The following is a 26887-nucleotide window of genomic DNA, read 5'->3' as shown; positions in this document are numbered from 1 at the left end:
TGCATTGTTCAGATCATTACACGAGAATAACCTTTTATATATTGTCTTCGCTGTAATACATCTACATATATCCAACTCTCCCTGAAATAGTCTCTCTCTTGTATATCTCAACAAATATCAAAAAGAATCTAATAAATATCATTTGACAGGATACTAGTACACATTATTAGAAAATTGAATAGAAAAAAGAATCAACTACAAAATTAATGGTGGGCCTCTATCAGGATATTCTTTTCTTGGAGTATACCATGATCTGATGTTTCATGCATCAGGTTGCTTTTCGTCTGTTGGTATGGTGGGACTTTTCTGCTCCTTTTCATCTGTTGCTGCATTCATACCCTGTGGCTGTGGTTGTTCAACATCCGTACTGACCTCATTTTCGACCACAGGCAGGTTCCCATTTTCTGTAATGCTCTTTTCCTCGGGGTTATTCACTGGTCTTGGAAGTTCTCTTGAGGGAGAGGTTGCTAATAGGCGGCTAATACCATCATATAAATTCTTGGCATCCATAATAAGAGCAGTGCCCCCTGAGTAACAGCGACCAAAGCATGTGGCACAATGTGGGTAAGCGACCTACATAAAAGGTGCGAGCAAGTAATTATGCATTGGGTGGTGAAGGCCAATCAAAGGTACAATTTGCAGAGCAAAATGAGTCCAAGTTATTAAGAAAGGCACCTCTATGAAAGCTCGGCAAAGTGAGAGGAAAAGTCCAGATTCATTTTCTCTGAGCATCCGAGTCGCATTGTACCTTAATAGGGAGTCAGAAACAGCCTTCAAGCCCTTAATTAACTCTTGAGCAAGCACAAACTTCAAACTTAAGGGGGCACAAGGACGTAGTTCGTTCATTGCAGCAGATACACCTAGAGCACCAACATATGTCAGTCAATGCAATAAAATGAACAATCCAGTAAAAACTAGACTGCTGTTTCCTGCAACTATATAATCAATGAAAATGCCTTGTATCCATAAATCAAATCATGTAAAAACAAAGCCTCAACAATTTCAGTCTCTACATGAATCATTTTTGCGTTGAAGAACAATTTACAGACTATCATATATCAATTAAAGCTTGAAATCTGATTTATAGCAATTCAGATAAAAGAGAACCATGCATCCTGCATTTTGAGATAGGTAATCAAGCAATAACTGAAATTCAAACACGAGCACAGCAAGGTCAAAAAAACATACATCAAACTTACCATTAACAAACACTGCAAGAGGTGTATGTTCCATTAGATAAGATGGTGGAGTCACATCTTCTTGATTTTCTTCACTGACACTATTGGTTGGAAAGCCAACTGCTGGTAGTGGAACCCAGCGATGGGAATCCAGAACTAACTGGAAAAATCACATTACAGAGTACCGTCAATAGACAGATCAAAATATAGAAACTAACATGCAAAATAGTTGACTTGGAGGACAGGAAAAATCTTCAAGACATAACCACTTGACATATACCTGAAAATTTTCAACTGCGGTACTCATATTCTTTGAGAATAAATTTAGAACAGCCCTGCAAAATAACCGAACTTAGCTTGTCTGAATTATAATTTTAGAAAACAAAGTGAAAAAGAATAAAAATGCATCTTTACTCTTCAAAAAGTGATGGAAGCAAGCCCCGAAAATCCAGGCCAACCCAACAAAGTCCCATTGCACAATACTGTCAAAAACATAAATGAGTAACATTATCATCAAAATCTGGCTGCATCAAAATGCCAAATGCCCTCCAAATAAATGCAGGATTAATTCACATTCAGTAGGTCTCCCATGATCCAACAAACAAAGTATAAAATTTTCCAAGTGGGATTAGGTGCGGAGAAGTTGTGAGGGAATAAGACGGTTTACAAAATTTGAAATGCAGATAATATTGTCTACTACCCAGACATGACTGTAAGAACAATTATCTGATTTGATGACAGAAAATAGCTTGTGTGAAGCAGAAAAATTTGGACTAAATGAGCTTTAATTCAGTTTGCCACTAACAAAATTAAAAAGGATATGATATGAACTACAGTGGTATATTTGTAAATAATGTCATTCTCTGGAACTCCTAAACTTATGAGAGAGATAAATGCATGTGAACTTCATAATAGAAAGCTTGAAGAAACAAACCAGCACTATATGAAATACCTAATATTAAATTGTCAGATTCTCACCATGCACTGATCCAGAATATTTGACAGAGAACCACCCTCAGTTATCTTGGGGAGCATGATCTTAAGAGTTTTAAGGTGTGCAGTAATCTGATGCATAGCCCAACTAAAAAGAAGCCCACCGTCATAATTTTCTTCACTTCCTGATGTGTCGTCAGCAAATATTGCTCGGTATTGGTTAACAACATCAAAGAGATGCATCCTATGGCAATTTATCATCCCTTTCAAATATTCATAAACATTTCGCTGGTCCAAATCCTCTAGAATACCAGTAAGCCATGCCTCTCGACATCTCAGAAACTGAAGGACAAGCTAATGTGGTCAATTACAGGGACATTGAATATCTACCAAAAAAACATAACAGATACTTAAATGTCTTTATAGCAAGCATCGCAAAACCCAAAAGTAAAACTGTGCACAAAAAACATGTATGGCATCACCTGCAGACGCATCTCATATTCACTAAACACTCCAATCCGACGCAAATATCCAATAATTCGGAGGCATTCAGGCAGCTGCAATGCAGAGCATAAGCACAAGCATTCATAAAATCCAATCAACGTACCTAACTTAATTAGGTTCAATTACCAGCTATAGCTTAACATAATTATCGAAATACCTACCTGGATATTAGATCGAAGTTTCTGGAGAAGCTGAGACAAAAGAGATTGTGTGGTCTGCCTAACTTCTGCAGCTAATGCTTGAATGACAGGTAATCTTTTGAGGAGATTAAGAAAAACAAAGTGTTAATAAAGTGACTTTCACAAAAGTCAGTGCCAAGGAAATGGCACATAGATCACTTACTTAGGGTGCATAGTCAACAGTTTGCATACAAATGCTTCTAAATCAAGAGCTTCATCATAATTTCCATTCCTTACACATCTGCAAAAAATAATAGAGAATAATGGAGCTTCTGATTTTATAAGAATTAACATCACATGCTCAAAATGACAGCATTCCAGACCTTCAAGATTTTAATAATTCATTAGTTAAACTATAATAAAACGACCATAAGAATCTCATAGAAGCACATACGTGTCCATAAGTTGAGGAATCTCAAGCAAATCTAGCAATGTACTATGGTTGGCTAGCAATGTTTGGTTCATCTTTCTCTCCTCCAAAATCTGTTCTGCAGATTCAATAAACTCTGTGCAGCCAGATGTCAACTTTGGGATCTCAGTTATCTGCCAATAGGAGAAAAAGACCAAACATCAACATAGAATGAATTCATTAAATTCTTATAATCTTGTATAGAGAAATTAGAAAATGGAGTTGGATGATATTCAGTGAACTCCTTTGTAGTTCCGAGTAAATGTATCTCAACCTTCCAACAAAAAACGTGCCTAATTAAGATGAATACATTAACATGTTCATATTAAAATCAAAACCATATTCAAGGAAAAGCATGTGCCCAAGAGCTTCTCATTTAAAAGCTTTGTTCGAGCTTCTCAATGATTGAATACTTGCAAAAACATGTCATTACTTCATTTCTTTCAAAATGCAATTTTTCTCTAAAGTAGACAAGAATTGAATTCTAGCAACTATAGGTTTCCCAAACACAAGAATTGACCCAACAGAAATCAATTAAGGTGAAGCTCTTAACTTTTGAGACTCCCTAAACAAACTCAACGTCGGATCCCTCTAAAAATATCATCTTTGGCCATTCAGTATCACTTGAAATTTTGGTCTAATAACCCTAAGAGCTTTGAGACTGTTGATCTTAACATTCTTCAATATGTCAGCAGCAATATGGAAATATTCCATGACATTCGTTCATGCCCCCATGCATTGTGTCCAATCCAAGATCAACTTGAACTTCGAAGCAAATACAATGTGAGTAATTTTTCCAAAAAAGACCTCTAATGGCCTTGTGGGAATCGTTACTGTTTTAAGTTGAAGGGATCGGATTCTAGCAACTATGAGCATTTAGTTGAAATAAGTAACTTAAAAAAGAGTGAATAAAATAAAATAAAAAAAAGTTATGACTACTACCAGAGATTCAAGATGGTTATCAATAGAAGAAACTTCTTGTCTGATAGCAAGCAATGCATCGGCAGCAGCAATAAATGCACGGTAATTCCCCACCGCTACTTCCTGCATTTGCCTTTGAATTCTCTCTGCATCAACTCGCAGTAACTCTGGTTCCTTCCATAAAAACAACAATAACAGTTTAAGAAAATATAAATCTATAAATAAATAAAAAAACGAAAGTTAAAAGTAAAAGATTACTTTGTGGAGGCGATCGAGAGTGAACGAGAGAAGCTCAGAGACGTAAGGTTGTTGAGAGACGGAGGCCAGAGGGATGAGGTTAGCCATCGCCGATGTGTCATCTCCATTTTCCACTTCCATTTTAGTGTAAATTTAGTGTTTTGATTTGGTTAGTTTTGTAGAGAAACGAAAAGATCTGAAATTTTTTTTGCTTAAGAAAAAAAAAACAAGAAAAGGAGCCCTTTCTTTTGTTTGGTTTGTTTTCTCAGATCTGGAAAAGAAGGTCGCGCGGGTGAGTCTAGAGTAACCGTTCCAGTCAAGTTAATTTGGTTTTGCGGGCCCCAGATAGATTGTTATTACATTTTTTCGGTCATCCTGGCCGCTGATCATGTTAATGTCTCTTGGCTTGGCTTACTTGTGTTCTATTTGGATCTGAAACGACGACGCAAGGATGCTCCTTCTTTTTCTTTTTTATAAAAGAAAAAAATACTTTAAGCATTACAACTGAATTTTTTAATTTTAAATAACTTGCCCTTACCTTTATTGATAATGTTCTAAATTTAGCGCTGAGGTTATGAATTGGAAGCTTTAATTAATTAAATTTTTCTTGGCATTTTCCACTGTATATATTTATTTGATTAATTTATAAATTTGCGCTAATGTGCTATTACATATGATATTTATTGAAAATATAATAATTGGATATACATTTTACAATAAATTATCTTAATTGATTTTATACACTCAAAGTCACCATAGACTCTCCCACTTCGGTTAATCTTTCATGTGGATGATCTTCCACTTGTAACTATGTTCTCATTAATTAAAAAAAAATATTTAACATTCAGAAAAAATTGATAAAAAATTTGTCAAGAGATAATTGTAGTAACATTGACTTGTACATATAAAACATGAATACATATGAAATTAGTCATTTCTACCAACCTATACTGACCTCACATTATCTGCACGACTTCTGATCAACAAAAAAAGAACACAACATGAAACAATAAAAATGAAAAGGAAATGGAAGCATGAAGAGGAAGGTAATCAAGTGAAGAGGCCTTTGAGGAATAGAAGTAGTAATAAGGGTAAGGGTACTGCGCTGGGGCATTAGGTGTATGATAATAGCCAGAAGAAGGTGGTGGAGGAGTACCCCGTGAAGGATACCGTGATGATGATTGTGGAGGCTGCGAAGAGGAACTTGATCGTGGAGCCGGCGGTGGTGGGGAATGATAGGAAGATTGAGGAGGTGAAGAATGATGAGACGGTGGAGGTGGATTTTCATAATGTGGCTGTGGAGGAGGTGGTGGTGAACATATAACTGGACAAGTAGAACAATCGCTTATGCATAGTAAACCAGCTGCAGCTTGATCGTCGTCCTCCTCAGATTTTACTCTAGCAAACAGAATCATACCCATTATTCCCACCTTCCATAGCAACACACACCATGTTGTTCTTGGAGATACAACATCTTTGACGTAACTCATTCTTACATAAGCTTTGGAAGAACCAGCAGCTTTGAGATGTTTGTGGCCTACTAGACAGGACCAAGGTGAAGCTTATATATATGTGGAAGGCTTTTTTGGAAAGAAAAGTTAGTTTTAGATGCTCTTTTAATTTTCTAGTGGTGTAATGCTGTAAAGGGTACCATTTACTTCCACCACCAGTCTTTGAAGCTAAATAATTTACTAATTCTTGAGGAAAATTTCTTATAGGCAGCATAAAGTACATAAAATTGCCCTTAAATGTTAGACAAAATGGATTCTGAAGAGGGCAATGGTATCTTTGGTATAAGGTGCTATCCTTTTCTTTGAATACAGATATGGGGTCTCTAAAGTACAAAAAGGTTCTGTAGATTGGTTGAATAATGAACAAGCCACAAATTTATTTTTTTTAAATCCTCTTTCGGTGGTGATATTGATGGATGCATGTGTAGATGGGCAGAGCACACATTATTGGGCCTACAGAGTCCAAGAAATCACCATGGCTTTTCGTTTGACCTTTGCAAGAATGTTTCCCATTTAGAAGATTTTAATTCAAAGATTAAGTTGATTTTTGCATGGATACGATGATCATGGAAGAACAGTTGGGGGACCCAAGCACTGGCATAAGTTACATACACCAAATGTAATAATGATATTTAACTTTATGATCTCTGTGGACTTTGCAGCATGTAATTTTTGTATTCTTTCATTTTCATGGGAGAAAGAATCCCAAGCAAAACTTGTTTGACAATTCCCTTCTTACTTTTACAAATACCTTTCTCCAAACTTAATCCAGCCTTGTGGATACCAATCCCTTTACTGTAACCCCTTTTACCTTTCTATCTTTATTTATGCTTTTCTTTCATGACAAGGCTTCTGAATCTTTTTTCCTAGCCCAGGTTCCAGTTACTTCTTGCTTGATTTTTGGACATCTAATTATTAACCTCTAAACAATCACCCTGTCATGTAACCTTTTCGCACTGCTGATAATAATTAACTTTGCTTTTGCTGTAGAGCTGGAGGTTTAGTTTTCTTAATTGAGCTTAAAGATGAAAAGGGGTGATTCCATTTCATTGTTTCTAGTTTGAGAGTATCTTGTTAAAAAAAAGTGTTAGAAGTCATTATCATTTTACCAGTAGAGAAGACAAAAAAATTATATCTTCATAAAAAAAGTTGACATTACCTTTGCTTCTTGTCCTTTTTCCAATCTAGATACTTAAATCTTTCAAGTAATGACATGAAGCACACTTAAATTTAACTTTTATATCAATCATTAGATGGAAATTGTAATACTCGGAAATTTTTTTTAATAATGGTTTAAATGAAATTTTGAATTTTAATGCTAGACAAGTAAGGGAGTTATTTTCTATATCAAATTAGTTTGATTTTTAAGAAATTAAGTAAATTTTTTGGAAAATAAATTATTTTTTTTTTGTCATTCAATTTTTTCCAAAATGAATATAAGAATTAAAATTATATATTTGAGAGTTATGAAAGAATTAGTAAATAATATTTTTATAAAAGAATTAGCGGAGAATGATAAATTTTAATTAGCAAACGGTGTTAATTTTAATTGAAAAATATATAGCAAATTGATTAATTAAATTAATTGTGTGTTAGGATTAAATTGAAAATTTATTTTGGAATAAGGATTTAAAAATATAATTTTATTAATATGGGATTTTAATGAAAATTTATATGTTTGGTATTTTTGTAATTAAATATGTCGTTAAGAACCTTTTAGTAATTTTACATTTAAAAGCAAGGGTAAATATGTAATTGTATATTTTCAATAATTCTAATTCAGCCCAAATTAAATAGTTAGGGGCTTAATTGAAAAGCTAAAGAAAAGTTTAAAGATTAATTGGAAATTTTACAGGATGAAATTGTTAGTAATTAAAAAAGTTGAGGGATTAAATGGTAAAGAAAAAAAGTTTAGGGACTAATTGCAGATAAGGAAAGAAATAAAAGAAGAAGAAAAAGAAAGGAAGAAGAAGAAGAAGAAGAAGAGGGAATCGGCGTCGGGGGGAAGAAGAAAAAGGGGGAGAGGAGGCACGGTGGCGATGGTAGCCAAAAAAAAAAAAAAGAGAGAGAAGAAGCGGTGGGCTTTCTTTTGGGAGCAGCGGTAACGCAAATGGTGGTCGAAGTTGGAAGTTCACGGTGGAGAGAGAAAATGGGTGGCGAGCTTTGGCTGATCGGAGGATATATCCGGACTCTCCTCAGCTTTTCAATGGCACAGGTTTCGTGGCGATCAGACTCTGTTTGAAAATCGATGGCCGAGATCGTCCGTAAATCTCTCCTGATGATCGGGGGTCGGATTGGAAGATCGAAAGCTGGGATCGTCATTAGCGTGTCGTCTCGAGTCCGTTGGTGCGTTCGGATCGTCGATCGGACTCCAGCGGCTGGAGGCGAGTCGACCGAGCGATCAAGTGTCTCGCTAATTTCTCTAGCTTGTTGATTTTAGATTTCATTAGTAAAATTTATGTGTTTATTTGTGGTGTTGATTATTACAAAATTATGTGAATTTTTTTAGTTAAAATAAATAGTTTGTCAGACTGTCTACCATTAGTCGTGATTTGTGATGTGTGGCGAAGTCGGGAAAAATAGTGAAGTCTTGGGGACTCGACTCTAGTTAAAATAAATTATTGAATATTTAAAGTATTTTCTGGCAGGTCCTGGACCCGTTTTGCGGGGGGTAAACGTCTGTGTTTAAGGGAGGTTCTGCTAAATTTTCGGTAGAATTTACCCGAGTCAAAAAGATTTTTTTAGACAGTCAGTCCTATGAATCTAGACCTAAGTTTAATTATCGAATGTTTCAACGTTATTGATTAATTATTTTTCGTGATTAGATAATCCGTCAGTTCGGCTCGCTCCACCAAAGGTATCGGAGCAGGGCTAAGAGGTCGTCAAATCTGTGAATTAAAGTCATATATTTGTTATCCACATGTCATGCGCAGATTTTAAATGGCGATTGTGATTAATTGATTATAAGTTAAAATTATTCATTTAATTACTATTCATATCTTCATCATTGAATTTATTATTGCATGATGACCCGGGATGGGACGGCAGTAGAACATATTATATGAATCAAGGCTACCATGAGGTTCCATTCCGAAAGCATGCACTAAAAGGTCCAAAATGGAAATGCAACTCATGCGTGAAAATAAAAATCCAACCTTTTATTGAAGCATTCAGTCCATTTTAAAAAATAAAAGTCATTCGGCTATGATTAGACCTTTGGGCTTAATTTATATTTATATGGGTTCTTATCTTTTGGGTTTTAGTTTAAGTAATTGTTTTAGATTATCTTTATTTAATTAAGAATTATTTTATTAGGTGTGAGTTATATGTATGTTGTGTGGAGTTACAAATGAGTGCACGTATTTAATTGTAATTTGGAAGTTACAAAATAAGTGATATCAATGTAAAAAAATAACAATTTTTAATGAGTTTTAAGGGGAATTAAAGGGGAAAACGTGGGAAAGCTCAAAAGACATCTATTTAGGTTTCTTTGTCTTGTTTTGGCTATAAATATCAAAGCCAAATTCATTTGTAAGAGGAATTGATGAATGATAATCTTTATTTACTCTTTGTGAGTGTTTTTACTTAAGCTCTAACATGAACTTTAAACTTATCAAACTATTTTTGTTTTAGTTTATGACGTTTTCTAACCCAAATCTTGTGTTTGATTCTTAACTTATTAAACCATACTTGGTTTGTGGCGTTTGGAGTTAAATTTAAGTGTTAGTTTCATTATTGGAACTAGTTTTCTCTAATTTCACTTGAAGATATCCTTGGGTTTTGAAATCATCTTTAATGGAGAGTGTTCTCTTGCATTCCATATGTATCATAACTCATTAGTTATTGGAGTGTATGGTTGCTAAGATAATGATTTCTTATCATTTGGTATCAGAGCTTGCTTCAAGTTGAAGTTTGCTTATCTTTATGTTTTACGTGTTATTAATCATTTAAATTCTTTTAGCTTGATTTTAATATAAATTCTGCTAAGAATTTGAAGTGATTTTATATTACTATAAACTTTTTAAGCTCATAATCTTTTTTCTTTTATTCAAGAACTTTATTTAAGTGTTATTTATATAAGTACTACGATTCGAAATTGAGATCTAAAAATTGTAATAAAAGATACCTATAAAACCAAGAATTATTGGTGAAATTTACCCAAAATAGTATCACCAAATAGCAATTATTAATCTATAGTTTTATTATGATGATATACATTTATATAAAATTCATTAAGCTTTAATTGTAATGTGAAAATTTATAGATTATACGGTGGGATGTATATTTAAGAGCTAAGTATATTCAATACCTTATTGATCGAAATTGGATTTTAAATAAATATAGAAGTTAGGCCATGGGTTAAGATTAAATCTTTTAATGATCAACACAAAACGGTACCGCTTTGACAGAAAAAGCAACAACGTTAAGGACTTGTCACTGGTACAAAGTCGCAAACAGATCGAGTGCATCCGCGGATGCTGCATAAGGTGGTTAGACAATGTCGGCAATATACGTGCTAGAGCCACCAACAAAGGGGAAAGTAATATTAAACACAACGCATGGCCCAATAGACATCGAGTTATGGCCTAAGGAGGCACCAAAAGCTGTAAGGAACTTCGTTCAGCTCTGCCTTGAAGGTTACTACGATAACACCATCTTTCACCGTATTATTAAAGGCTTCCTTATTCAGGGCGGTGACCCCACTGGCACTGGCACTGGTAATTAACTCACCGTTATATTTTATTTTTTTATCGGACACTGTTATTATTGTTGGTTGCTTTGCCCAATTCAATTTGCATATTTTTATGGTTTCGTTAAGATAGGGTCTTTTTTGGGGGGTTTTATTTTGGTTTTTCGTCAAGAATGATATATAATTAGTTGTCTGGTTGTTTGCTGTTAAATATCATTCAAATTGTAAGGTCTTTAGCACTATAGTAACGAACATCGTCTATTATATGTATGTCTATTATATGTATGACTTACTTCTTGATGGTTTGTGTTTGGAAAGTCTAAAAATTCAAGAATTGAATCGAATTTTGTTATTTCTCATGTCTGGAAAGATCATACTTGCTAGAATTCAAGTTTGATATTTCTTTTTTCTCTTTTTGTTTAAAAAAAAAAAAAAACATTTCGAAAGAAATGAAATCATGCCAAAGTAGACATATTTTGCAAAAGTTCATTCATTTTTTGCATGATTTGATTTATTTAAAATCCCTTGCTTTTTAAGTTGAAAGAATTGAGTTCTAGTAGAAATAAGCAGAGCAGCAAAAAGTACAGGAAGGAGCTGTTTCAGTAGCAGCCTCCAAAATGCCTATACAAACTCAATATTTGTCTCAAGATAGGGGTATAGAACTTGAGCAAAAAAAAATGTTCTGGGATGCTAAATAAATCGCAATTTTTCTTTTGGGGCAAATAGTTTTTCTTTTCTTGTTTCCTTTGTATTAAAATAACAATTCTTTTTTAAAACAAGATGATATGATCCAATTTCAGAGCCATTTTATTTTAGCTAGTAATAACAGAGCCCTAGACTATAAACTTTCCAAACATAAGAATTGATTTTGCATTTTTAGACTTTCCGAACACTATGAAGAAGTCGCATAATTTTTCAAGAATTCTGTTGAATGAACGCTTGCTAAAGATTTATTCCAAAACAAGAACCTATAACGATGCTAATTTTGACAATTCGTAATCTAGTAACATTTATGGATACTGATGCTTATTGATATCTGCAGGTGGTGAAAGTATTTATGGAGATGTTTTTGGTGATGAGTTTCATTCACGTCTACGATTTAATCACAGAGGGATAGTTGCATGTGCAAATGCTGGTTCCCCACATTCAAATGGGAGTCAATTCTTTATATCCTTAGATAAGTGTGATTGGCTTGATCGCAAGAGTACCATTTTCGGGAAGGTAATAGTATATGTGATTTTAAGTTGAATGCTTTTCAATTTTATTTATTTATTGTCAATATAACCTCTTTTTTGCTTTCAGGTGACTGGAGATTCGATATATAATCTTTTGGCTCTTGGTGATGTTGAAACTGATAAAAATGATTGGCCATTGGATCCCCCTCCAAAAATTAAGTCAGTTGAGGTAAGTCCTTTCTCTGTGTTCCGAAATGTACAACTTTTCTTAGATGAGGATGTATAGCAACTTTTGGGCTGTTTGAAGATTTGATGCCTTCGGGAGTTGAATTCAATGGTCCTGCAAATGCATCCATGGAATCTTGCTGCTTTTTAACCTTCAATACTCATGCATTAATCTGTCTTATATCCTTTATTTTCATTTTTCTTTTTAGCATTGGCTTAAGTTATTAGGTAATACCGTTTCACAAAGTTTTGAGGAAGTTTACTGCCTTGATTGATTCTTTCAAATGTGCCTTTTAGGTACTATGGAATCCTTTTGAAGATATTGTTCCAAGAGGACCCTCCAAGTCTTTAATCCAATCTGCAACAGATGCTGAAAATAGAGATTCAAAGAAGAAACCTGTGAAGTAAGTGCCAACCTACCACCATGGGCTGATAGAATGGCATATTTTGAGAAATGGAAAGGTTTTTTCCCTTATTGTTATTGTTGAATCTGCATAATGCAGAAAGCTGAACTTGCTTTCCTTTGGAGAAGAAGCTGAAGAAGAGGAGAAGGAATTAGCAGCTGTTAAACAAAAAATAAAGAGTAGTCACGATGTATTGGATGATCCTCGTCTGTTGAAGGAAGAGCATCCAAGTAAAGAATTGGTAAAGCTTTAATTTTCAATATTAAGCTTTTAATGTTCATGATAGTGTGTGGCCCAATTATAAAAATGACAGTGTCAATATTAAGTGTTTCACCTTTATGATCCTAGGCGTAATGAAAATTATAGTTCTGGAGTTTGCAATTTAGTTATTCTAGTGATTATTCTTTACAATTCGTATTATCCTCTGAGGTTGGTGGGCATAAGATGCATTTATGCAAATGTAAGTGACGTCTTTTTCCTTTTTTCTTTTTTGTTAAAAAAGAAATTGAGATGCATTTGATGATCTATAGGACATGCCCCTAAGACTGCTTATTCAATGCAGGATTCAGCTGAAGCCAAAGCGAAGAAGGATCTACAGTTGTCTGTGAGAGAAGCATTAAGCTCAAAGAAGTATGTATTGCAGAAAGATTCAGATGCTGAAATTTCTAATAGTGATGATGATGATGATGATGAGGCTAACTTTGATGCACGGATGCGGCAACAAATACTCAGAAAAAGATTAGACCATGGAAATCTCCCATCTAAGGACAAGAAAAATGGTATTATAATTATCGACATGAGCCTATCTCTTAGTGAATTTTCTTCTGAAACTCTTGGAATTTTATTTTTGCACTTGTGTTCTGTTGACCGTATGGAACTTGCATTACTACTGCTCTGTTTTCTCTAACTCTGAAGACTTTAAACTTACCTTTCCTAAAATTACTGAACAGCAATGGTGAAGCTGAAAGTGAGAGACTTATCTAAGTGAATAAGCTAGTCCTGATAAATTTATATATTCTTTTAATAATGATTCCCATTATGGAAAATGTTTACTTGCTTGAAGGTGCATGAGAATGCTATGCTGACAGATACCCTTGCCAAGTATTAGAAAATTGTGAATGAACACTACTAAATTGAATGACAACAACTAACATGCTATACTTGATATTCACAAAAATGTATCAGATAAAATTGTTTCAATTTGCTGATAGAGGCTATCTTTAATTGGAGGTTTGCTGTTCTTGGAACTTTCTCATTACATATTCTGGTACAGTTGAAAACCAATGTCCTTTACAGTTTTGGTTTTATTTCATGAAGTCGTATGGTGTTTGTTACTTTTTGGAATTCAAAGCAGATCTATGTATAATATCTGCATTTTTACTTTGAAAAAAGTGGGAGCTTTACGCATGGTTTATTGATTATGTTAGATAATAAAGAAATGGTTGGCCAATTTGATATATGGGTCATCTCTCTGTCCTATATGTATTTCATATTAGGTTGCTACTTTTTTTAATGGTGGCCTTAGCTATTAATGCATATCTAATGATTCATATTTTGTTTGTGCAGGGAACAGACCAGAAAATCGTCAAATTTCTGCACCAGGGTAAGATCTATATGTCCTCATTCTCTTTCTTTTTAATGTCACCTTGTGTCGTTAAAATATTTCTTCTGCTTGCAGTCTGAGCACAAGGCTGAAGGATGTGTGAAACTGAACTATATAATTATATTCTGCTCTTAATTAAATCACCTTTATTCTAGCCAGGTCCACTGCTGAAAGCATTGATGATGACCAGCCAAGGGTGGAAAAGTTGTCAATGAAGAAAAAGGGAATAGGATCTGAAGCCAGAGCTGAACGCATGGCTAATGCAAATGTAGACTTGCAGTTATTTAGTGAAGCTGAACGAGGAAGACTATTGAAAAAACAGAAGAAGCGCAGACTTCAAGGACGTGAGGATGAGGTATATTATGTGACTTTTTGATTTATCCTTCTACATCTTTAGAAAGATTTAGGACTGCTATTCATTCGCAATTCTTCCCTCCATGTCATTTTCGTTCTGCCCCGTGCTTTCTCATCTCATCCAGTGTTGGGAAAACTTATAAATTGATTTGGTTAACATGAAGATGTCGATATTGATTTTAGGTGGAGATAAACTTTTCCAAATGCCAAGGTGAATGCTTATTTTGGTAGCTGGGAGAATGGAGGAAGTAAAAAAAAAAAATTTGAATTTAAGGACAATTGTCCATGTTTATTATTTGTAAAGTTTTCATCTTTCACTCTTATCCTCTCAACTGGAAAATAATTCTTAATTAATTATTGCCTGTAAACCTTTTGTGATTGCTTTTCGTACATCTATGGATCTCTGAATTTCTTTCATATTCTTGTATGCAGCTAACTACTATATACATACTCATAGGTACTTATGTACATCTTTTGATTGATTTTGGTTTCATTACCACTAGGTTTTAGCAAAACTGGAGAAGTTTAAGAAGGCTATTTCTAAAAGGGCCGATGCACCGAGCACCGAGTCAGGAGGTACTTATAAAGAGGATTTATCTGACTGGGCCTCTATGAGCCTAGCGTTTGCACCTGAACCTGGAAAGGTAAAAGCTTCATTTTTGTTTACCATGTGCAAATATAGCTTCTTTTTGTCTTTTCAAAATTTATTTATTCCTTGAAGAGTTTCAAAGCCAGATATTATCGGTTAGTTCTTTTAATAATGATATTTTTGGCAGTAAACTTATGAAGCTGCAGTGCTTCATAATTAGGCTTTAATTTCGTTGTACCAAAATAATACTGAAATCATGGTTACGCTTCTAAAAGTCGAAACTGCAGTGCTCTTTAAAAATCTAGTACATGGGTACCAAGTAGTAGAAAATATTAAGTTTTCAAGTCTTGCATTGTAGCAGGACCGTATGTCTCGCAGAGAAGACCCAAATGACTATGTTGTTCATGACCCTCTTTTGGAGAAGGGGAAAGAAAAATTTAACCGAATGCAAGCAAAGCAAAAGAGGAGAGAACGGGAATGGGCTGGCAAATCTCTTACTTAGTCTCATCTCTGCCAATTACATGGGATTCTCGACATCTGATGCCCCTTGATATGGATGAGTTGGTTTATGTATCAACTTGTCTCTGCTATGTAGTTTGAGTGCTGAAAATAGTTTAGAAGTTACTGAATCATGCTGATTAAACTTGCAAGAAACTGTTGTAGCTGGAGCGCGATGTTGACCCACAATTAGTTCGGTTTTATTTAATCTAAAAGAGCATCTTTGCCAGCAAACAAAGTCATTCCAGAGGTATATTGCCGACTCTTTGGTATCATTCTCTCTTACGCCGTTGCTTGCTTTCTTAACTTATACTTGTCTAATTAATTTGTTACGAGTGTACTCATTTGTAAATACTTGGCCAAATTTGCCATAATCAATTTGGGCGCTAGGAGTCAAATTGCGTCCCTGAACAGTTACGATTTTTGTCCAAGTGATGTGAACGTCTTTGGATGTTTGCCAACCCCACTTTTGTTAATTCTGAAGTTTCAAACATTTTTGCATCCTCGAAGAGGAGGAGAGGTATTATTGTTCTCTATGGGAACAGGAATCCAAAGTCTTAATAGTTTGGACCGGACTGTTTCAGATTGTTAAATTGCACAAAACCCGTGTAGAAAGCTCGATATAGCTGCTCACCATCTCCTCTTCTTTTAGACCTGGACCAGACTTTTCGGCGGATCGCTTAGAATTCTTGCTTTCACACTCCATAGAAACCAGGCCGTGAAACTTTTTGTTAACTTGGGCACATCTTTTGACCTTGTCTCAAACATTTTAGCCAATGAAAATGTGATTCTACACACTAAAAAAGAAGAAAAAGAGAAATTGTTAAGACTTAAAGCCTATTGCTCAAAGGTAAATAAATGACCCCTTCTTATTCTTTGCATTACTAATACTATTTTACCCTCTTCTGCCAATTGTAAGTGCTATGGTCAAAAGCAGTGGATATTGTTGAATTTATAGTATATACTTTTGATTGTTTCTTGGGTCCCAGAAATGTATCTTTCTATGCGTGTTTACACACGATAATCAACAATAAACCCATCAATGCTAGACAATGTTTTATAGAAAATTGCTATTTTTCCAGGAAAACATTCCTAATAAAATACACGAATTGCTTTTATTTTGGACCTTTTGGTTATTTGTTAACAGTTTTAGTTAGTCACAGTTGCTATCATTCCAAGTGTTAGATCAGCTTTCTACCTTTTCCTTCCTCAACTGTTTTATAGATAATTTTTTAAAAGTGTTTTGGCACTTTATAGCATTATTTTATTTTATTTTTTATCAAAACAAGTTATAATTTGATAATCATGCATTTGTGCATCGTTATTCTCGATAACAAGAGGAAAAATCTTTGCTTAAGTAGAATTTTATATTAATTATAAGGCAAAATGCATACCGGAACACCTAAATTTTGGCTATTTAGTTAATTTAACACTTTATTTTTTATTTAATTTAATAAATATCTAAATTTATATATTTTTTATAATATTTAAATATTTTTTGACATGTAGCTTTATTTAATATATTCATATGTAACATGTATAAATATTTAATGTTATTATTTAATAAAATTCAGATATTTATTAAATTAAAATGAGAATTTAGAATGTTCAAAAATTATAAAAATAAAATTTAAGTACTTATTAAGTTAATCTGAAAGTTAATATAAATGATAAATATTTATATGCCTAAACATGTACCGTGATTAATTATAATTTAAAAAAAAAAGTAAAATATTGATAGCAATATTGTTTCACATGGACAGAATGGAATGATTTGGACGAGATATAAATAGTCTTTGATAATGCCAATATTTTCTTCTTTTCTCCTCAAACAAATTTATATATTTCTTATATATATATATATATATATTTTTGGAGCTGACAAGATGCAATGCACCGCACGAGAAGGATCCAATGAGCAGCTCCAGATTTATGTTAAAGTGATTGATTTTAGATGACATGTATGCTTTTTTCTAGCCTCAAGTTTATGGTATTTCTCCAGCCTCAAATTTATTTATTTTAACTTCCATGTAAAGCATCAAAGATTCTACTTTTCCTCATGTTGTATGTCGTTTTGCAACAAAACCCATTTTCCCAAAGCAAAAATAGGACTTCTTCATTATCATCTTAAAAAAAAAAAAAAAAAAATTCTGAAAACACAGCAGCTCAATCGAGAATGATTACAAGGGCAATTATCTATTAAAGTACATAACAAATTTGTTCTAGTCCCAAAAAAGTCCCTATCATAAACAACCAAAACCTTGCGTGCCCTTTGTTTAAATCAAGTCTGTAATAATCTGTGTCAGCACGTCAAGCCAACAAAATAGCAGTTGGACCCCACATCACCTAAATGGCCCACCAATCAACGGCCTACAATTTGACGAATTCCAATTAGTTCTTTCCAGCATTTTGGCAATTCATGCTTCAGCATGGCAATTGGCAATACACCAAATTAAAAAAAGAAAACAATCAAAACCGTGTTGTTGTAATCCCAAGTCAGCGTCGTACACCTACCGCCACCAGTGCCACCCCCTAACATCTTTTAAAAGTCCATAATTTTAGTACCATTTCAAAGCCGCGTTCATACTTGTAATTGTCTTTTTCTCTTCTTCTAATACCAATACTATTTCTTTATAGGACAAAATTCTTAAAAGTACCTGTAAATTTTGCACATTGAACACTGAAGAGATCAAATATATTCTTTTTTTGTCAAAGTGGTACCTTGTTATTTCACACGTTGGCACTTAAAGGAACAGTTGTTAAAATTAACTCCATTTTTTAAACAATTTTCAATTGAGTCATTAAAATTCTTTCAATTGGATTTAAAAATATATAAATTTAAAATATATTATGTATCTGTCTGATTTTCTACCCTTTTCTTTAAATGAGAGCTTAAAGTTCAGTCTCTATCTTGCCATCCATATTGATGTAATAGGATTACAAATTTTGCTATTTTGCATTGTCATTCGCTGTATTTTCACCAAAATCTGTAATGGGTTGGCGATAGATATTAGATTTGCTGCTGCCTAATTTTATGGCCTTACCAAATTGAGTACAAAACAATTGAAGTCAATTTTAAAACCCTGCTCAAATCCACTATTGTCAATGCTTGTGTTCACACTTGGCTCACACATTCTTTGAAAAGCCAACAGTAAGAAGACTTTCTTATTTCTTCCCTCTCTCTCTCTCTCTCTAACCCTCTTCTGTCTTTTGCTTCAAAGTTTTTAAATCTTTTTCCATATCTTATTTCTCTTATAATTATATGAAACTCTCTTCTCTTACAACTCAAGAACAAGAACACTACTTATCCTTTTGTCTCCACACCCTCACTTAGCCAAATGAATGAAACCAACAACACAAAGAAGAGGCAAAGAAAAGGTTATAGGCAAGAAAGTGTTGATAAGGATGATAGCAATTCATTTGAAGAAGACAGCAATAACACCACCAGCTTAAAGACAAAAGATTTGAGTGGTATAATCACATCTTTGATTTTAATTGAAGATCAAGAAAAGTGTGATCAAGAAGAGGAGAACAGAGCCTTCTCTGAGGAGAAACATTTACTTGAAGCAAATCACAAGAAAAAGACTAGAACAGCGGTTGAATACTATTCCAATCTACAAGATTACTACTCAGAAATTGAAGAAACTGATCGAGTTAAGCGCAAGAAATCGCGGGCAATAGCTGGTGCTGCAGCTATCTCTGCTTCCTCTAATGGTGTTGCTAACAAGGCAACTGGTGATGCAAAACAAGGGAGTGGTGGCGGTGGTGGTCAACAGAGACGATTATGGGTGAAAGACAGAGATAAAGAGTGGTGGGATGAATGTAACAGGCCTGATTATCCGGAGGAGGAATTCAAGAAAGCTTTTAGAATGAGTAAAGCTACTTTTGACCTGATTTGCGAGGAGCTACATTCGTGTATACAAAAGGAAGATACTACTTTGAGAAATGCTATTCCTGTCAGGCAAAGAGTTGCTGTCTGTATTTGGAGATTAGCTACTGGTGAACCACTTAGACTTGTGTCAAAGAGGTTTGGTTTAGGTATTTCTACTTGTCATAAATTGGTTCTTGAAGTTTGTTCTGCTATAAAGAATGTTTTAATGCCTAAATATTTGCAATGGCCTGATGAAGACAGTTTGAAGAAGGTTAAAAATGAATTTGAATCAATTTCAGGGATACCTAATGTTGTCGGGTCTATGTATACTACTCATATACCTATTATAGCTCCGAAGATTAGCGTTGCTGCTTATTTTAATAAGAGGCATACAGAAAGGAATCAGAAAACATCTTATTCTATCACAGTTCAAGGTGTTGTTGATCCGAAAGGGGTGTTTACTGATGTGTGTATTGGTTGGCCTGGTTCAATGCCTGATGATCAGGTGCTGGAGAAGTCTGCTTTGTATCAAAGGGCTAATGGAGGTCTTTTGAAAGATGTTTGGATTGTTGGGAGTTCGGGATACCCTTTAATGGATTGGGTTTTGGTGCCTTACACACAGCAACACTTGACTTGGACTCAGCATGCCTTCAATGAGAAGATTGGGGAGGTTCAAAGTGTCGCTAAGGAAGCCTTTACGAGATTGAAAGGGAGATGGAGTTGCTTGCAGAAGAGAACAGAAGTAAAACTACAGGACTTACCTGTGGTTCTTGGGGCATGCTGCGTACTCCATAATATTTGTGAATTGCGTAAAGAGGAAATTGATCCAAAGTTGAGGGTTGAACTTGTTGATGATGAAATGGTACCTGAGGTTGCACTGAGATCAGCAAGTTCAATGAAGGCGAGAGATGCTATTGCTCATAATCTCTTGCACCACTGTCATGCAGGCACTGGTTTTCTATAGTTCAAAATGTTAGTTTTCCCTGATATCAAAATTCTTTTTGCCCTTTGGTTCGTTATACTTTCTTTTTGTAGAATACAACCATTTCCATTCATCATATTTTATTGAAGGGGAGCTATGTAAACAGTATGTTTCCTCTCCTCACTCCCAGCTAGCAGATAGTAGCCTTTACACATTTTAAGTTATACATATCGATAACAGTAACTCATGTAACCCAGTAATCATACTCAAATTAGAATAAAAGATGAATGAAATTGACATTGTATGACTCTTAAACTTAACCTTATTGTTAGTCTTAATTTCAGATCTTCAAGAAAGCATGTTAGTTGGACTCTTACTTCTGCTTTGTTGTCATCTCTTGCTTTATTGTTAGTGACTGTTCACAGATATATGATTTTCTGATATTTGATTGGCCTAAATCAAAACTATAAAACTTGACATGTTCCCTATCTTGTGATTAGCTTGATAATAAAAGTACTTCTGTATTCTACACATTTTCTGCTGAATTCTAGGGGCATGTTTCATGTGTTCCAGCTGGAAACTTGCTATTTACATCTTACAGAAATCTGCTTCTATCCTTCAAGAAAATCTGTCACTGAATGTGTTTGCACAAATCAACCAGAAAATTCTAGTTTTTCTGCTTCTCATTTCTTCTGATTGTTACACCAAAACAAAATGTCAAACTATAATTTTGATTCTTCTTCTGGACCTCTTAATGGCTTGATGTTTGCAGCACTGCTTTATGTCATTTAGTGGTTAGTTGATACGGCACTATTTGGATGGTTCTCGCTTTGATAGGAATTGTCATGAATCTTGTTGACATTAAGTTATGGGGACAGGTAGTAGGATTTGTCAAGTCCTTGTCCTGAACCTATTATAATTTGCTTGGTTACCTACTTTTTAAGTTTAGCAGGTTCATTCCATTCTCTATACTTGTATATTATTTCTCTTTTTGGTTTACCAAGTTGCATCATTGATCATGCAAGCACAGCTCACCGAATACTATTCATCCAATTTGATTTTAAGAATTCGGTTTAGGGGACGAATAAAACCTCTTCATCAGCGATTCGATGAGTCTCAGTTGCATTTTTGAATTTCATCTGCTTCAAATACAAGACCCCACTTCTATGCTTATATACCAGTCTTTGTAAGAATCAATTTTGTTTTGTTGGTCTGAACCCAGATGGGCTGTCATCCTATTCTGCATCAGTTTTTAAGTTCATTGATCTTAGGCTTCTGTTTGTAAGATTTCTACCAAGCCTTAAGTGAATGATCCGTCAAGCATGCTGCTGCAGCAATTTGAGGGTAAGTGATAGTGACCGAATTATAATTAATTGTTCTCAGCTGCCTCTTCTGTTACATAGATACAACTAGAATATGATACTTAATTTGACAATATGACACTCATGAGGATTAGCCTTTTTTGCTGCTACTTCTAGTGTTTCTTTTCTTTTATGAGACTATGTTGTCCTTGTATTATCAACGAAAGCAAATCCAAGTTTCGTATGGCGAATATCGGAGTTTCTTGAACTAGTTGATGAAATAAAATAGGAACTCAATCCAGTTTGAAAGAGTTGGTGCTGACATTCTTGACGCACTTGACAATAAACAAAAACAGAGGTACAATATTCCTTATCCTGATACACTTTGCTGTTGATAAAAGTGAGACATCATGATAGATTTAGTGGAAAAGCAATAGCATTGTGTTTTATTTTACTAGCTTGCTGCAACAACAACAAGAAGGAAAAAAGAGTTGTCAAGAGATGTTTATGGTACTGATTTGGTTGCTTCGTGTCTTTTTATTATTATTGTTGTTGTTATTGATGTTATTATTATTATTATTATTATGAGTGGTCAGTGAAAATGATTTTGGGGTAGCTTTTTCTGATCTTTTTTGTTGCTCCATGTATATCTTCAAAGTTAATGGCTTGGAGAACATATTCATTTGATTTGATGTAATACTATTCACAGAGAATAGGGGCCATTGGGAAAAGATTTCTTCAATGACATGATGACATAAGATCCTGATAATGATACATTTTACTTTCTTATATATAGAACTATGAATAGGAGATAATCGAATTTACTAAAAAGATCATATCCCTCTTCTTATTAAAACGAAGTTATCTTGAATTTATTGATTAATATTTTAATCATTTTTATATAAATCAATTTAAAAATATAATTAGTATGATTTATTTTAGGTTAATAAATCATTACTTAATTATCTGCAATTTGAAGGTAAATGTACAATAATTATTAATAATTAACTTATAAAATATATATTTTTTGTAGGATTAAACTAGTTTTATAAAATTAATTTCAACAGTAATATACAATTATATAGAACAAGGAAATGATAAATACATAAATATCTAAAAATTATTGAAATTTTAAAATAGAAAAGAAAAATAAATTTTGTTGCATAATACAACCTTGACAAGTATATAAAGAATTCAAATTTTTTTTTAAAAAAATCATTTTTTTATGTTTCATAGTAATTATATAATCATTATAATTAAATATTTTTATTGTTACACACATGTATGTATTATTAGACTTTTAAGAACACGTTCATTCATGAAAGACTAGTAGCATAAGCAACACCTATATTCCAATGAGAAGCCGATGACAAGCTAATCAACATGCGTTGGAAAAATAGCACTGACATTTCTAATATCGCAGGCACGCATCCTTTTCTGGATCTAGTCGTTGAGCCTATTGTCACGTGCCCACCTCGGCCGCACATGGTCAAAGTTTTTGGTGATAAAACAAAACTCACGTGAAACTATGCAATGGTGAATTAGATATATCACAAAGTGCAGCAACCAGAAACATCTTTTGACATGAACCAGGTAAAATCACAAGAGACTGTTAACAGAAAGCAGTGGAATCTTGAGATGTTAGTGTTACATAAACACTAGCTAAACTCCGCTCACTGCACCAACAAAGTCGCTCAATTGCATCTGCCACACATGAACAATGAATGAACATAATTTATACCTCAAATTATTTTCTCGTGCAATAATACAGAATCCTAAGTCCTATATTATCACATGGACCTTCATGTACAAAGTAAGGTGTTGTATGACCTCAACACACCCATGTGAGAAACAAGCTCTCTACTGGAATGTTACAATTCATAGAAATTGCTCATACAGTGTTAGCACCTTAACTACGTCATTCTTACCAGGAAGTTACGTTTCTCTTTGTAACCTGATAATTACAAGGCAGTTAGCTTCCTTCTTTCTCCACCCATTAATTGAAATTAACGTGGGATTGCAACAGGCTGCTCATTGCGATCATGAGGAGGACGGAAAGGGAAGCGAGCAAGATGGATCCTCAATACAGGGGAGTTAGATCTCCTATCATCAAACTTGTAACCTGCACAAAATTCACATTCAACATCCTGATAAAATAATTTAATTCCCTGAAAAAGTACTGTTGCTACATAATTTCTTTTGCAAACATGAAAAAACATGATGCAGTCCTGATATGCATGTATAGTTCAAATTTAGGTTTTATGCAGTGAAATACATGCTAGTGATGGATATTGAGGTACGGCATGTGAGTATCTTGCTAATAGTTTGGTGATAGAAAAATAAAAAATTTATATTCTTGCTCACAATTTACCTTGAAGAGCTTCCATAGCAGTAATAGCACATTTTGCATCAGCAAACTCCACAAAGCAATAAACCATAGCTTTATCTCCATCCTGAAATATTGTAAATATATAGAGAAACTTACGAAATAAAGGTAAACCAAAGGAAAGGAACTACAGGATTTAAGAAAGCAGCATCAATATATCACGTGTATACAGACTCCTTGGATAAAATGGTGGTGAGCGATCAGCATTATGAGAAATCAACGATGATATTTCTAGTAACTGTTTTCAATAGATACAAACCATGTCCTTCGCACAATGCAGAATGGCTGAACCCCTTTGAGTAACAAACAAATAGATCAAAGTGTTTCTCTATTTTCAACTGTTCCTTCGTAGAAACCCTATTATTGTGAACATATTGTGACAATATACATTTAAAAGAAAACATTAACCTAGGGGAAAATTCAACACAAAGTGCACAAGGGATATCCCAACTTAAACCTACGATTATAGGCCTGCACAAGGTAAATGAACAAGGACATAATAAGTTGTTTCTTAGTTTCAGACAATGACACAATCAAAATTACAAGCGTATTTAAGACAGTAACCAAATGCAGCTACTTCCTTTAGCATTGTAATGTATGCTTAAATTAATCTCAGAAAAGCATAGTAAAGTAGCAGACTTACTCGTCTGGGCTCCCTGTGAATAACTTTGATGTCTTTGTAGCCAATAAATGGACGGAAAAGATCTTTGATTATACATCAAGGAAAAAATTATAAATAAATAAAACAGAAAAACAGTTATATTTAATAGTTTCTGAGACATTCCAACTTATAGAACTAGCAGGCTTTTACCCTTCCTACATTTCATATTCAAGCATAGTTAAAAAAAGGAAAAAAAAAAAAAAAAGAGGATACGGCCTACTTCTCTTCTAGTGCAATCTGTAGGGAGGCCATCAACAAACAAAATATTTGATTCAGTTCTTGAAACTGAAGGACTATCAGCATTAATTCTTAAATAATTTGGCGGCTGGTCATTGATCACATCAGGGATGGCTAAAGTGGTAACATTAACGGAAGTATCGCGCAGTCTATGGCTTGGTAAACTTGGATCATTTAGAGGAGATAGGTACCCTCTACTACTAGCTCCTGGGATTACACCACTACGAACTGGAATATCATCATTATTACTGTTATTCAACCCATAAGATACGGGTTGCCGCAATGGAGTTATCTACAAATACAATAAAAACAAAAATTATAAAAGAGAACAAAACAAAAAAATTTAAGTAAGTAATTTAAAATTCTAAATTTAATATAACCTCTCTACGGAGAAAATCAGAAGCAGAGTCTCGAAAATCATTAATATGATTAGAAGAAGCTAAGTGCGGTGCCTCTGCTGATGATGATAAGTAACCAGGATGATTATACACACCTGTCACAACAACAAGAAGAATTCAAATAGAAAACTCAAAAAGAAGTACTGTAATTAAAATTTCTTGAAATAAATTGAATTGTTAAACAAGTAAATAGTTAGTCTTTGATAATCTAACAACTAAACCTCGGAATACTGAAACTATCGCTAAATTTGATCATTCAGTTGAAGCATGTTACTCGGAATAAACATCAATTATTTCCTGCGCTTTCTCGCGTTTTATAGGTAGCCGAACGGAAAATAAAGAAATAAAGGTCACCAAGATTTTAGCAAGGATGAGAGAGAAAGTACCTCTGTCTGGGAGAGCACCGTATCTATAGTAAGGGTCCGCCATTATAGTTTTTTATCAGTTTCTGGTTCTTTTCTTCTGGTAAACGCCAATGAGCTGCAAACAAGAAGCTGAAAATTGGACCTCCTTTTCGCTTTGTTTAGGCATAATGTTTAAAGGAGACAACGACGTCGTTTACAATCACAGGGGACTGGAGAATTAGGCGCGGCCTCATGGCCGGAAGACCAATCCAATTTGTCAATTCCTTCGATCATAGAAATCAGGCCCATCCTATAAATTTCCTTCTTTAATTTCATTTGAGTGCCTACGGTAGCAGGTAGTTATCTTATGTTTTACCACACCAATATCGGTACCATCTTTTCACAACCCAAATCTAGAACCAGACCGGCGCTGAAACATGGGATATACATATAGTTACCGATGCCCATCGAAAGTCTAAAATTATACATTTTAAGTCAAATTCTCACATCTCTCGTCACATTTTCCTAAACTTTAGGAGTCTTAAGGTGCGGTAATAAAAAATTTAAAAATTCATTGCTAAATCTGTCACTAAAATTGAAAAGAGGACAGAAAATAATAAAAGTATGAAAATTTTAAGAAAATTAAAAATTCATTTTTAATCCATCACTGAATCTATTGCTAAATCCATTGTTGAAACTGTCGCTAAATCGCTTTTGATGTCACTAAAATTGGCTAAAAAAATCAAATAGTCATATTTTAGCTATGGATTTCAAATCAATCGTTAAAATCCATCATAAATTCATCGCTAAATCTAGCATTAAATTTAATATCAATCTAGCTGCGAATTTAGTCTAACGCTAAATACTATCGTTGTTCCATCCCTAAAGCTCAATTGTTTTTCTTTTTTTTCTCTATTGCTATGTTATTATTATTATTCTACAGGCGACAACTCCAATCCATTGCTAAATGCATAATCTTTTGTACTATCTGTAAAAAAATTTATGCAAAATTTACATGTTTTTGAAATTTGTTATCTCAATTGGAAAAGTGTCACTTGACAAAAATCCTGATTGGAGTACGGGTGAGGTAAAGCTGGCATGGTTAAATTATGCGATGCGTATAAAAAGCCATGTCAGTATATTATATTAGAATTAATAGAATAGGACTAATTAGAGTGTTTAATGTATTTTAACACTGGACTTTCTTAAAAAAAAAATTTCTCTTAAGAATAATTACAAAATATTCAAAATTAAAGGAATTCGTTGAGATCCTTTTTTCCTAAAAAAGAATTATTGCCTTCATTATTTAGTGATTTATTTAAGAGAATGGCCTCGTTCAAACCAGATGATATTGAAA

General features: G+C 34.0%; 5 protein-coding genes across 8 annotated transcripts; 2 read left to right on the top strand and 3 right to left on the bottom strand.

Moving 5' to 3' along the window:
* Positions 1-16: 16 nt before the first annotated feature.
* LOC8258541 (conserved oligomeric Golgi complex subunit 8) lies at positions 17-4674 on the bottom strand. Of its 2 annotated transcripts, none has more exons than XM_002516048.4 (12): positions 4383-4674; positions 4146-4298; positions 3189-3337; positions 2958-3035; positions 2777-2870; positions 2594-2668; positions 2157-2453; positions 1593-1660; positions 1459-1513; positions 1200-1338; positions 676-860; positions 17-573 (listed from the first exon to the last, which is right to left on the bottom strand). In XM_002516048.4, the coding sequence occupies exons 1-12, from the start codon at positions 4500-4502 to the stop codon at positions 262-264; spliced, it is 1725 nt and encodes a 574-aa protein (XP_002516094.1). In that variant the 5' UTR covers positions 4503-4674; the 3' UTR covers positions 17-261. The 2 variants fall into 2 exon arrangements, with proteins under 2 accessions (XP_002516094.1, XP_015572871.1); XM_015717385.3 differs by having other exon boundaries at positions 4146-4291.
* Positions 4675-5015: 341 nt separating this feature from the next.
* LOC8258542 (leucine-rich repeat extensin-like protein 1) lies at positions 5016-6017 on the bottom strand. The gene has a single exon (XM_025156856.2). The coding sequence runs from the start codon at positions 5849-5851 to the stop codon at positions 5342-5344; it is 510 nt and encodes a 169-aa protein (XP_025012624.1). The 5' UTR covers positions 5852-6017; the 3' UTR covers positions 5016-5341.
* A 4210-nt stretch (positions 6018-10227) lies between these two features.
* Positions 10228-15827, top strand: LOC8258543 (peptidyl-prolyl cis-trans isomerase CYP57). Of its 2 annotated transcripts, none has more exons than XM_048372133.1 (10): positions 10228-10590; positions 11605-11783; positions 11865-11966; positions 12260-12366; positions 12466-12607; positions 12929-13145; positions 13933-13969; positions 14129-14324; positions 14827-14967; positions 15271-15827. In XM_048372133.1, the coding sequence occupies exons 1-10, from the start codon at positions 10371-10373 to the stop codon at positions 15412-15414; spliced, it is 1485 nt and encodes a 494-aa protein (XP_048228090.1). In that variant the 5' UTR covers positions 10228-10370; the 3' UTR covers positions 15415-15827. The 2 variants fall into 2 exon arrangements, with proteins under 2 accessions (XP_048228090.1, XP_002516096.1); XM_002516050.4 differs by having other exon boundaries at positions 10232-10590; positions 15274-15827.
* A 2596-nt stretch (positions 15828-18423) lies between these two features.
* On the top strand, positions 18424-20523 carry LOC8258544 (protein ALP1-like). The gene has a single exon (XM_002516051.4). The coding sequence runs from the start codon at positions 18749-18751 to the stop codon at positions 20243-20245; it is 1497 nt and encodes a 498-aa protein (XP_002516097.2). The 5' UTR covers positions 18424-18748; the 3' UTR covers positions 20246-20523.
* Positions 20524-22789: 2266 nt separating this feature from the next.
* Positions 22790-25926, bottom strand: LOC8258545 (RNA-binding protein 2). 2 transcript variants are annotated; one of them, XR_001535009.3, is made up of 7 exons: positions 25573-25926; positions 25169-25281; positions 24765-25080; positions 24534-24595; positions 23876-23957; positions 23433-23626; positions 22790-23208 (listed from the first exon to the last, which is right to left on the bottom strand). XR_001535009.3 is itself a non-coding variant. In XM_002516052.4 (6 exons), the coding sequence occupies exons 1-6, from the start codon at positions 25613-25615 to the stop codon at positions 23511-23513; spliced, it is 732 nt and encodes a 243-aa protein (XP_002516098.1). In that variant the 5' UTR covers positions 25616-25925; the 3' UTR covers positions 23226-23510. The 2 variants fall into 2 exon arrangements, 1 of the variants encoding a protein (XP_002516098.1); XM_002516052.4 differs by lacking the exon at positions 22790-23208 and having other exon boundaries at positions 23226-23626; positions 25573-25925.
* Between the last annotated feature and the right edge of the window lie 961 nt (positions 25927-26887).

The sequence above is a fragment of the Ricinus communis genome, chromosome 3 (genome assembly GCF_019578655.1).
Source record: "Ricinus communis isolate WT05 ecotype wild-type chromosome 3, ASM1957865v1, whole genome shotgun sequence".
NCBI classification, from domain to species: Eukaryota; Viridiplantae; Streptophyta; class Magnoliopsida; order Malpighiales; family Euphorbiaceae; genus Ricinus; species Ricinus communis.
Note: the sequence above shows the minus strand (reverse complement) of the source record. Positions and strands in the feature narration are given on the sequence as shown.

Bases quoted from the DNA above. Each gene is read 5' to 3' on its own strand.
- LOC8258544 (XM_002516051.4), top strand. From the start codon at position 18,749: ATGAATGAAACCAACAACACAAAGAAGAGGCAAAGAAAAGGTTATAGG.
- LOC8258543 (XM_048372133.1), top strand. From the start codon at position 10,371: ATGTCGGCAATATACGTGCTAGAGCCACCAACAAAGGGGAAAGTAATA. The intron at 14,325-14,826 runs GTATATTATGTG...CATTACCACTAG, and splicing joins TTCAAGGACGTGAGGATGAG to GTTTTAGCAAAACTGGAGAA. The intron at 14,968-15,270 runs GTAAAAGCTTCA...CTTGCATTGTAG, and splicing joins TTGCACCTGAACCTGGAAAG to CAGGACCGTATGTCTCGCAG.
- LOC8258545 (XM_002516052.4), bottom strand. From the start codon at position 25,615: ATGGCGGACCCTTACTATAGATACGGTGCTCTCCCAGACAGAG. The intron at 25,081-25,168 runs GTTATATTAAAT...TTGTATTTGTAG, and splicing joins CTGATTTTCTCCGTAGAGAG to ATAACTCCATTGCGGCAACC. The intron at 24,596-24,764 runs GTATCCTCTTTT...GTATAATCAAAG, and splicing joins CACTAGAAGAGAAGTAGGCC to ATCTTTTCCGTCCATTTATT.
- LOC8258542 (XM_025156856.2), bottom strand. From the start codon at position 5,851: ATGAGTTACGTCAAAGATGTTGTATCTCCAAGAACAACATGGTGTGTG.
- LOC8258541 (XM_002516048.4), bottom strand. From the start codon at position 4,502: ATGGAAGTGGAAAATGGAGATGACACATCGGCGATGGCTAACCTCATC. The intron at 2,454-2,593 runs GTGATGCCATAC...CTTGTCCTTCAG, and splicing joins AATATGAGATGCGTCTGCAG to TTTCTGAGATGTCGAGAGGC. The intron at 861-1,199 runs GTAAGTTTGATG...TTGGTGCTCTAG, and splicing joins TCTTGCAGTGTTTGTTAATG to GTGTATCTGCTGCAATGAAC.